This window comes from Aedes aegypti, chromosome 1, assembly GCF_002204515.2.
Source record: "Aedes aegypti strain LVP_AGWG chromosome 1, AaegL5.0 Primary Assembly, whole genome shotgun sequence".
In the NCBI taxonomy this organism is placed as follows: Eukaryota; Metazoa; Arthropoda; class Insecta; order Diptera; family Culicidae; genus Aedes; species Aedes aegypti.
Genome location: NC_035107.1, coordinates 163,016,475 through 163,027,663, shown reverse-complemented (window position 1 = coordinate 163,027,663; position 11,189 = coordinate 163,016,475). Strand labels below are relative to the sequence as shown.

General features: G+C 37.7%; 1 protein-coding gene across 1 annotated transcript; it reads right to left on the bottom strand.

Annotated features, from left to right (window-relative positions):
- Positions 1–1,421: 1,421 nt before the first annotated feature.
- On the bottom strand, positions 1,422–3,521 carry LOC5577119 (general odorant-binding protein 83a). Its single transcript, XM_001663166.2, has 4 exons — positions 3,373–3,521; positions 3,236–3,311; positions 2,409–2,665; positions 1,422–1,586 (listed from the first exon to the last, which is right to left on the bottom strand). The coding sequence occupies exons 1-4, from the start codon at positions 3,451–3,453 to the stop codon at positions 1,569–1,571; spliced, it is 432 nt and encodes a 143-aa protein (XP_001663216.2). The 5' UTR covers positions 3,454–3,521; the 3' UTR covers positions 1,422–1,568.
- Between the last annotated feature and the right edge of the window lie 7,668 nt (positions 3,522–11,189).

Below are 11,189 nucleotides of genomic sequence, written 5' to 3'. Positions count from 1 at the left end.
TCAAAAATCTTTGTTTGCGGATGACACAGGCCTCTCCGCCAAAGGACGAAGCCTGCGTGTCATCTGTAGTCGATTGCAAAAAAGTTTGGATATTTTTTCTTCGTACTTGCAAAAATGGAAGATTTCTCCTAATGCTTCCAAAACTCAACTAATAATATTCCCACATAAACCAAAAGCTCTTTATTTGAAACCTTCAAGTAGACATGTTGTCACGATGAGAGGGGTTTCAATAAATTGGTCAGATGAAGTTAAGTATCTAGGGCTCATGCTAGATAAGAATTTAACTTTCAAAAATCACATTGAGGGCATTCAAGCCAAATGTAATAAATATGTAAAATGTCTCTATCCCCTTATTAATAGAAAATCAAAACTTTGTCTTAAGAACAAGCTGTTGATATTCAAACAAATTTTCAGGCCAGCCATGTTGTATGCTGTACCAATATGGACTAGCTGTTGTAATACCAGGAAGAAAGCTCTGCAGAGAATTCAAAATAAAATTTTGAAAATGATTCTGAGGCTTCCTCCCTGGTATAGTACCAATGAGTTACATAGAATATCCAATGTTGAAACATTGGAACAAATGTCAAATACAATCATTAATAATTTCAGGCAAAAATCGTTACAATCTTCTATTGCCACGATTAATGCGTTATATGTTTAGGTTAAGTTAGGTTAAGTATATTAAAAACGTTTTTTTTTCTCTTATAAGCAGGTGAAATCAACTCACCTGTAAAAAACTGAACTGCTACGGCAAATGAAATGTAATATGTTGTTAACAAAATGTTAATAAAATCTTAAATTTGTTTTACCAAATTAGGATGATAGTGTTGTCAAATAACACAGAACACCTAGATATAAGAAATGAATGTAATGTTTGGAATGATACTAATAAAGAAATTAAAAAAAAAAAAAAAAAAAAAAAAAAAAAAAAAAAAAAAAAAAAAAAAAAAAAAAAAAGATATTTCTTGATGAATTTTTGAACTACTTCGTGTACAAATTTTTTTTTGCGATTCTTAGAATTGACTAATCTATAAATTTCAGACTAGACATCTAAAGTAGGTGGGCATTATAAATTTTCGTAGATATCTATGAAGAATCTTTATTTAAAAGGCTCACCAAACTAAAAATTTTTGGCCGACAAAAATTGAAATATTTCGTATAAAATGTTTTCCTTACAAAGTAGAGTGTGCGGAATCTGAAGGAATTTAAATCAGAACGCTAGAGGGATTATTTCTTTGGTCTTTTTATTTAGGGTAAATTGCCAATTATTACACAGGTTAAAAATGCACCAACTATTCCACTGCCCATGTACTCCTTATGTGTGTGCAATAATTGGCGCGTTTTCAGCCTGTGCAATAATTGGCAATCCACCCTATTAGCAATGTAGAATCTGTTACTATAGTTGAAACAAATGAAATACCTTTTAACGTTAGTTGTTTGCTCTTTATTGCTTTTGTTAGTCACTCTCTATGTTAAATTTTGGTTTGGTCAGGAGTTAGTCACATTTTCTGTGTGCTGCTTAGTTGTAACTAGTTTCCAAGTTACTGCTGGTTGATTTCGGTATTCCCTTAAATCAAGAAGTAGTGCTGAAAATATAAAATCGACAATTTTTAACGATGTGTTGCAATAAACCTTGTGAAGTTACCTTTCACAGATTGTAGATCTGAGTGAGTTCTTTTGGAAAACTTTCTGGCATCACTAATGTTTCAAGCTATTTTCAAATGCTCTTGCGCCTATCGGTATATGCAATCATGATTAAAACATGTATAACGAATGTAAAATATGAATAAAAAATATAATTTACCATTTGTATCTAATATTGAAATATTAATGCTACCAAATGTTTAGAAACACGCATTTGCCACTGGAAATAGCATTATGCATTTTGTCAAAGGAACGCCAAAAAGTTCTAAGCTATATTATCTGTGTTAAGATTGATAGTCCGTTCTAACGAATTTGTAGTGCACATAATTTGCATTTCAATAGTTTTTAGTTGTTCTGAATTCTATTTTACGATGAAATACTATTTTACAATTATGCTATTTTATGAACATTCTTCCTCGCAATCTATAAATCACTTTTGGAATGGCAACATACCTCCTTGTTCATTTGAATTTAAACAGACATCTTCGCTCCCAAAATGTTGAAATTTAATCGAAAATATTGATCTCACATACAACACATATTTGAAGAGCAACAAATATATGATAATCTCTGAATGACCTATCTTCTTTCATTTTTGAATTTAAAGGAGATTGAATATCGGTCTGGATATAACTTGATGTTGTATTTAGAAGGTATTATTTTTTCATGTGTTTTTCAAAAGAACTAGTACAGACCTACAACTTGTGATCAATATCAAGTTTTTTGTTATATTTCAATGTATCATGTAATTGAGCGTATATTACCTTTGGATCAGACTCCTTCCAGCACTTGTGCAGCCAAAATGCTTTTTCGCACAGATTTTCACCCTCTGGGTACAGACAGCGTTTGCCCATATGCATAGCAATATCGCGCATGGAATCCGGAAGGGCATCGTGGAGTTTTTCGAGATGTACGTGGCCTGTGTCGTCAACCACTTTCGCCTCATGGAAGAGGCAGTTCATGTAGCATTTGAGCTTCTCGTCTTCATGAACTTTGCCATCACTGAACTCTAGGATTGCTTCTGCAAGTAGATAAGTAGTTTGGGTTTTGCGTTTTTAAAATATTTTCAAATTGCATGTGATCTGCTTTTGTTTTTTTTTGTAAATGAAAGACCGATTATACTGGACTAGATAATATTTTGACCATCTAGAGATTTGTCAACGACTCCATCTATTCTGATTTTTCCGATGCTAGTTCAATAGAGCTGCTTCACCAAAGACTTATGTTCCAATATTATAGCAAATAATGCAAATATATTGATATTTCTAATGGTTGCAGAACGTTTTTCTGAAACCACTAAAAACACTAAACACCGACCAAATATCTTCAATACAAATGCTTCGAATGTTTCTGAAAAAAACACACAATTATTGGGATATTGTGTTTCATTTACAGATGCAATTTCTCTTTAAACTACTAACCCAAATTGAGCTGAAACCTAAGAAAATCCTTGAAAAGGTTTGTACCTTGTTAGATAGTTTAATTTTTATAGGGCTATTTTTCCTGCTAAAAGAACCGTACTAAGACGACTTCCCATAACCCTCTCATTCCTGAAACGTGTTTTAAACTTGAACAATTAACATGAACTTACCATCAGAAACTCCAGTTTTCTTTTGACAAATATCACGAAGTGGTTTCAAAGCTTGTAAAAGCTCTGGCGGTGGATACTATGAAAAATATATAATGATTAAAATTCAATTTATACATCTATTTCTCAATGGATCAGACCTCTGCATCTCTGCGAGGAGTAACATCAGCAATGCACACTGCAACTAAACAGCTCGAAACAAAAACTATAAATCGAATCATTTTCTTAAAAGGGGCGCTTGGTTCACTCAGAAGCTAAATCCCAACTGCAGTTCTGATCATAAAATGATGATATATATCTGTTTTTCCTTTAATATAAATCATTAACCCTTAATTTATGCAAAGTCATACTATCTTTAGCAGATGAGCTTGCATTACTATTGTAAAACCAAAAGCAACAAATTTTACTGCACACGTCTGGAAATCGAAGGGAAAATTGTACAGATAAAATAAGCTCGGTGACAATGTGCTACAACCGCCAACCACCCTATGGAAACGGTTTGCTGTTATGTTCTAGCTAATTGCTACGTAGTGCTCCAAGCATAGCCACGTCGTATTCTGTTTGTGACGAACGGAGGCGTAAATGGGAAAAAAGATTAAAAACGAATTGAAAAACTCAGGGGAACGAGAACGTAATTATGTAATTCAATTTTTACAGACTCATTCTGTCTTGAGTAGTATGCTAGGGACGTAGTGCTCTGTTCTAGTTCTTGCTGCAGTTGGGTGTTTCTGCTACCATCTGCTAAATGTAGTTACTCTACGTTGCAATCTTCATTCTGCTCACAGCCACCGAGTATAGTTTTGTTTTGAACAGGCAAAAAAATGGAAAAGTGTCTTCTTCGGAAATGCCTCGTGGCAGCGGCCAGAGACCAAGCTAAAAGTGAAGCATGGAGGCTGCTACTATGTGTTCGAACTTTAATTAAAAAAGTTCATCATCAATTAACTAGAGAGAGGATTTAGAGTTGCAAGATTGTCCTCGCTCACGGAACATACAACATGCGAACAAAATTTACGAAAGTCAGGACATGATTGACAAATTAATTGTTGTATAATTGTTGCTTCAGAGAAATACAAACGATGTTTACGTTCCTGTCTGATCACAGTTCAATGGTTGGGAAAATAGAATCCGCAAAGACTAATTGCACTCATTACGCTTTCAGAGACCTATAAACCATCCAAAATGTCATCAGCTGAAATGGAATGACATCATTTGCTCAGCCTTGTCTATTAATTTGTAGCATGTCAACCTGTAGGATTAATTATTTTCTTGAGAAGCAAGTTAATCACCAACAGTGTGGAAATCAGCAGCACGACTAATTGTCCCATCATGGTGACTTACCGCTACTCATCCAAAGAATCCACAATCATTATCTTGTACTTTTCTTCGTTCCATAGCAATTTAGAATGAATGATACCTATCGTGAAGCGTCAAGTCATGATTTGTCTGTAATTACTGCTATGTCCAGAAATAATCATGCGTTTTATCATATAACATATCAGACTCGTTAATTATTTGCCTCAAAACTAGTACAAATATCTGAGGTTCATCGGTATTTTGTGAAAGTAAGATCTAAAAATGAGGTAATGAGTCGCAAATTATATGGCAGGATCTGCGGAAAGAAATTTAAAAATGGTTTCCTCAATTAAGACACAAAAATTTTAAAACTTAAATTTCTTAATTGGACCCTGGCTCTAAGCCCTTTTGAAAATTACCAAATATTTTGAAAATAAAAACTTAGAAGCCAATTCCGGCATTGAAAGAGGAAAACAAATTATTCATAACTTATTGCGAAAAAACTCAAAAACTTGCTATGCAGTTTGAAAGCGCACACAATTTGAATTTAGGACTTACTAGTCCAATAGAAAATGAGGTTACTCAGGACTTCGAAAACATTCTCAATCAAGAGAACGTTTTCTAAAATTCCTGGGAGACTGATTTAGAAGAAGTGAGAACTATTAAAAAAAAAGTCAAAACATAGTAGCTCTTGGCGATGATGGAATTTTCTACATCCTCATCAAGAAACTTCGAGAGAGTAGCTTATCATTCTTAGTTGATATATTTAACAAATGTCTTCTGTTGGCATATTTTCCTGACGCCAAGGTTGCACCAATTTCAAAACCGGACAAAAATTCTGCCGAAGATTTTAGCTATAGTCCAATCAGATTGCTTTCCTTCATCAGTAAACTTTTTGAAAAGGTCATTTTGAACAGAATGATGGTCCACATCTACGAAAATTCAATTTTTGCCAATGAACATTTCGGATTCCGACATGGTTATTCGACTACTTATCAACTTTTACGTGTAATAAATTTGATTCGTTCCAACAAATATGAAGGCTATTCTACTGGTCTTGCTCTTCTATAGAATTCTAGAATTCTAGACATAGAAAAAGCATTCTACAGTGTTTGGCATGAAGGCTTGATTGTAAAATTAAAAACGTTAATTATCCAACATACATTGTTATAATACATTCATCATTATTATCCATAAAATCGTAAACTTTAGGTTAATTACCAGAACTTCAAGTCTGAAAGATTTTCTGTAAGAGCTGGTATTCCTCAAGGCAGTATATCTGGGCCAATACAAAGCAATATTTTTACATCTGACTTACCTGATTTACCTCAGGGATGTCAAAAATCTTTGTTGGCGGGTGACACAAGCCTCTCAGCCTAAGGACAAAGCCTGCGTGTCATCTGTAGTCGATTGCAAAAAAGTTTGGATATTTTTTCTTCATACTTGCAAAAATGGAAATTTTCTCCAAACACATCTAACACTCAATTTATAATATTCCCACATAAACCAAAACATGTCCCTTCTTCAAGTTACAGCGAATATTTTTGTGATACTGATACTGTCACGAACCCTCATACTAATGACGACCGTTGACGACAATGTTATGAATCCATCGCACTTTTTATCCGAGTCGAGATTGCGTCCATTCCGACGTCGATTTTATCAGCCCTAAGGGAGTCGTCGTGCCATCCGACCAATCGTAGTCGTCCCGGGCCTTCGGTCGTGGTTGGTGCCAGGATCTCCCGACAACTTCTGTCAGGCAAATTCGCGTCTGGTTGTAACGTAAACCTGCCTGAAATTTCATCAATTCTCAACGTTTCTGTGGATTCTCATGCAATGGATAGCAGGTAATTCTGGGTATATTGCCAGAACGTTCGTGGCAAGCAACGAATAATCAACGAGAGAATACGAACCGGGGAAATCGGCGAAGACCACAGCAATGTAAAGGAACTAGTGATTGGAAGCTCGATACGTGGAAATGTAAATATCTCAACTTCACCGGGAGCACACGCATACTCGCCGGCGTGCTGAAAGACCGCGGATTCGGCGTCGTAGCGTTGCAGAAAGTGTGTTGGAAGGGATCAATCGTGCGAACGTGTAGAGGTAACCATACCATCTACCAGCGCTGTGGCAATGGAGATCGGGTGGTGGCCAATCAATGAGGGAATGTGCAAGTTGAGGCTCAAAGGTCGATTCTTCAACGTCAGCATAATAAACGTGCACAGCCCTTACTCTGGAAGCACTGATGAAGATAAAGGCACTTTTTACGCGTTGCTCGAATGCGAGTACGACAGTTTCCCTAGCCACGACATCAAACTCATCATAGGAGATCTAAACGCTCAGGTTGGCCAGGAGGAGGAATCCAGACCGACTATTGGAAGATTCAGCGCCCACCGGCTGACGAACGAAAACGGCTTACGACTAATTGATTTCGCCGCCTCCAAGAATATGGCCATTCGTATCACCTACTTCCAGGACTTATCGTGGCGCTAACATCGACTCTGACCACTATCTGGTGGTGGTAGAATCGCGCCCAAAACTCTCCGTCATTAACAACGTACGGTACTGACGGCCACCCCGGTATGACCTAGAGCGGCTTAAGCAACCGGATGTCGCAGCTGTATACGCGCAGCACCTCGAGGCTGCATTACCGGAAGAGGGTGAGCTGGATGGAGCCTCTCTGGAGGACTGCTGGAGAACAGTCGAAGCAGCCATCAACAATGCAAAAAAAAAAAAACAAGAAACACGTAAGTTCTATCAGAAGCTCAACGCATCCCGCAAGGGCTTCGTGTCGTGAACTGAGATGTGCAGGGATAAGGATGAGGGCATTTTGACGAGCGTGAGGTGATCTAAAGCTGGAAGCAGCACTTTAATGAACACCTGAATGGCACTGAGAGCACAGTTAATGAAGGTCGAAACAACGGAGGAAATGCATTCGTCAGTACTTTCAGGGAAGTTAAGGATGCCTTTCACCAGCAAAAGAATAATGAAGTTGCTGGTAAGGATGGTATGGGTGCTGAACTCATAAAGATGGGCCCGGAGAGGCTGATCATTTGTCTGCATCGGCTGATAGGCACAATCTAGGAAATAGAACAGCTGTCGGAGGAGTGGAAGGAAGAGGTAACATGTCCCATCTACAGGAAAGGTGACAAGTTAGATTGTGAGAACTTTCGAGCGAAATTCTAAATGCGACCTACAAGGTATTATCATAGATCATCTTCCGTCGTATGTCACTTGTAGTAAACGAGTTTGTGGGAAGTTATCAAGCCAGCTTCGTTGACGGCCGATCGACAACTTTACTGTACGGCAAATACTCCAAAAATGTCGTGAATACTAGGTCCCAACGCATCACCTTTTCACCGATTTCAAGGCGGCATACGATTGTATCGACCACGTAGAGCTATGGAAAATTAAGGACGAGAACAGCTTCTCCGAGAAGCTCACAAGACTGCTACGAGCGACGATGGAAGGTGTGCAAAATTGTGTGAAGGTTTCAGGCGAACATTCCAGTTCGTTCGGATCCCACCGGGGACTACGTCAAGGTGATGGACTGTTGTTCAATATTGCGCTAGAAGGTGTTATGCGGAGAGCCGGGCTTGACAGCTGGGGTACGATTTTTACGAGATCTAGTCAATTTGTTTGTTTCGCGGCATTGTCGGCCGAATATTTGAAAAGGTGGCAGACCTGTACATGCTAGCAGGTGGGACCGAGCGCGACAGGGCTCGCCTAGGTTCGAGTTGGTCGACGAGTTCGTCTACCTTGGATCCTTGCTGACGGCTGACAATAACGTTAGCCGTGAAATACGGAGGTGATCATCAAAAAAGATTCAGACCCGCACCAAATTTACAATGTGAGAAAACGGTCACTGGCGATCCCAGTGCTGCAAAATGCTCTATAATGACCTTCCATCGAATTGAGCGCCCAATTATCGTTGACTACAAAATCGATGGTATACTACTGAACAGAGTAGATCATGTATGATACCTTGGTATTAAGTTGGATACTAAGCTGACATTTATACTCCACATGACAGAAATCAATGGCAAGGCAAAACATCAGCTGGGGTTTATATCTAAAATTGCGCAAAACATCACTGATCCTTACTGTCTTAAGTCTTTGAATTGTGCCCTTGTCCGTCCGATGTTAGAGGCTGGCTCGGTTGTTTGGACTCCTCACCAACTTATTTGGAGCTTGAGAATTGAAAGGGTTCAAAAACGGTTCATATGGCTTGCACTGAGAAGTGGACCATAGCGTGACCCTGTTAATTTGCCTCCCTATCCAGATGGGTGTCAATTGCTCAATCTGAACGGGACAAAAATCAAAACTGAAAGATAAAGCCATTTGAGCACCTAGGCATGGAAGGGAAAGTTGTTTCTGGCCAAAAGAGCTACAATTTGCATAAATGACATATAATATACGCATAATCGCAAAACTGTCTTAAGCACCAATTTCATTATTTTCCAAAAAAAACCTTGCAGTTTGTTCTTTTATTGCTCATAAAGATGTAAGATAAGGGGGGTCTGTAGCCTTGAGGTTACGCTTTCGCTTCATAAGCGGAAGGTCATGGGTTCGATTCCCAGCCCCTCCACAAAAAACCCATCCAGCCATCAGAAGACGCCTCACGGTGGACCGTGCTTTGGGGAGCACATCCATCCTCCGTCAGTATCAGATGGTGACTGAGACAAACTGACCCTATTCGCAGGCAGCTAGCCTCACTAACACCAGAGCTCTCTCCTACCTGCTCGGTGTGAGAGTAAAACAAGAGTAGGAGAGAGTGAAAGTAAGATGTAAATATAGATAAGTTGAAAATAGATCTGTATCGGTAAAGAAGAAGCTACAGATCAACTGATTCCGGCACAGTAGTGGCCACGAGCACAGGGTGCCTTGAAAAAAAAAAAAAGATGTGAGATGTTTTTTGCAAATATGTCTCTTTTCACTCGTAGCTGCAAAAGTATATGTCTTCATGCAAAAAATCGATTTTGTTTACAATTTATCAGCTTTTTATATAAAATTTTAATAAAATCTTGGAAAGTACATTCAAAACATATTATTCTAAGCATTAACTTGCTTTGGTGTAATGTCTGGTTGAGCTGAGGCCACATAGCGTTGCAAGATTTTCGTATTTTTATCACAAACAATTCATTTTCATAATTGTGCTGATTAAGAAGTATACTTAAAAATAGTCAAAAATCTCGAAGAGTTGCAGGGAGTTGCAGCTGTATCTTTCAGACCTCTTAGAGGACACTCCCCACTCCAAGAAATATGTCTGTGCGTGATTTAGGGTGGAACTTTTTTTGAATCGATAATCAAAGTTACGTTTTAGTATTTCATAAGTTTGATTTCATAGCCAAATCAATGTGCCGATTTTTCATATTCAAAGTAAAAATTTGGTGTTCTTATCACATCAAATATACTTTGATAGAATAGATTGGTTTCAACACTCTCAGTGCTAGTTGAAAATATTGCTGAGAACATGCGACAAAATGTTGTTTCTCTAATACTCCGACAACTGTCACTTTCGACTCTTATTGCAGTAGTCATAGTGCGTTGTATAGCTTATAAATGCTTGTTTCAATAACGGATGCTATCTATAAACACTTGTGGATACTTGTTATCGCCGAATAATACAACTTGAATTACTTGAGCAACGTACTGTGCGTCGTCGTAATGAATATTGTACAGGTTTCCACTGCAGCTAAAACTATCAGTAACGAACTGAACACTCCAGGGTTGTTATTTCGAATCGATTTTCGCGCCTCCAGATGGACTCGCAACAAAACTGTGATCCAACACCGATTTCATCGTAACATCTTCGGTTACAACAAGCCTTTTTCTGTCATGTTAAAGACTTTTACCATTGCACAGTGGTCCAGGAATCAGTTTTACGCGGAAAGATGCATTTTGAGCTTTAGAATGAAACATTAGACGGAAACGGTCTTCTACAAAGTTGTTTGTATTAGTTAAGCCCTTTGTTTGGTGTTATTGAAAATTAGGGTGGACCAAATTTTCATAGAAATTGTGTAACTAACTTTCTTATGTGTAGAAATTATATTATACATGCTTCAGCAAAGTTGTAGACCATTCAATTTCAAGCAACTTTGCCAAAAAAGTTTTTTTGTATCTCTCAAATTGACCGATTTAGAGCTATTTTCCTACGGTGACATAGGGTGGTCCGATCAAAACTGGTTTTCTGGCTCTAGAGTTTTCAATTCAAATTTCTCATCTAAGTAGTCTATGGAACACTTTTAGAGCTTTGGAAAATGCGTAATTTGGTGAGTGAAGAAACTCGTTATCTCCTTCCGTTTGGGAGTTATTGTTGTTTTTCTCACAAAAACATGCCTACTTTGATTGGGAATATCTCTGATTGAGGCAAACATAAAAAATATCCTTTGACGGCATTCAAAAGACAAAATAAAATTGTATATTATATCAAAAAATCACAGATGTGTTATTGTTGTAGCTCTAATAAAATGCCCTGAAAAACAAAGAATTTTAAGCAGAAAAACTTTAATAACTTTTGAACTAAAATAGATATCATCAATATTTTTGCATGAAAATATGCGTTTTGTTATGTTCTTAAAGTCGTTCATAGACCGCTTTGACGAGAAATCTGAAATAAGAAAGATAGGGCTCTAAACTATTTTTAAGATTTTCATAGTATGTA

Coding starts and splice junctions, on each gene's coding strand:
- LOC5577119 (XM_001663166.2), bottom strand. CDS start 3,453: ATGATTCGATTTATAGTTTTTGTTTCGAGCTGTTTAGTTGCAGTGTGC. Junction 3,312..3,372: donor CTCCTCGCAGAGATGCAGAG/GTCTGATCCATT, acceptor TATTTTTCATAG/TATCCACCGCCAGAGCTTTT. Junction 2,666..3,235: donor GAAAACTGGAGTTTCTGATG/GTAAGTTCATGT, acceptor ATCTACTTGCAG/AAGCAATCCTAGAGTTCAGT.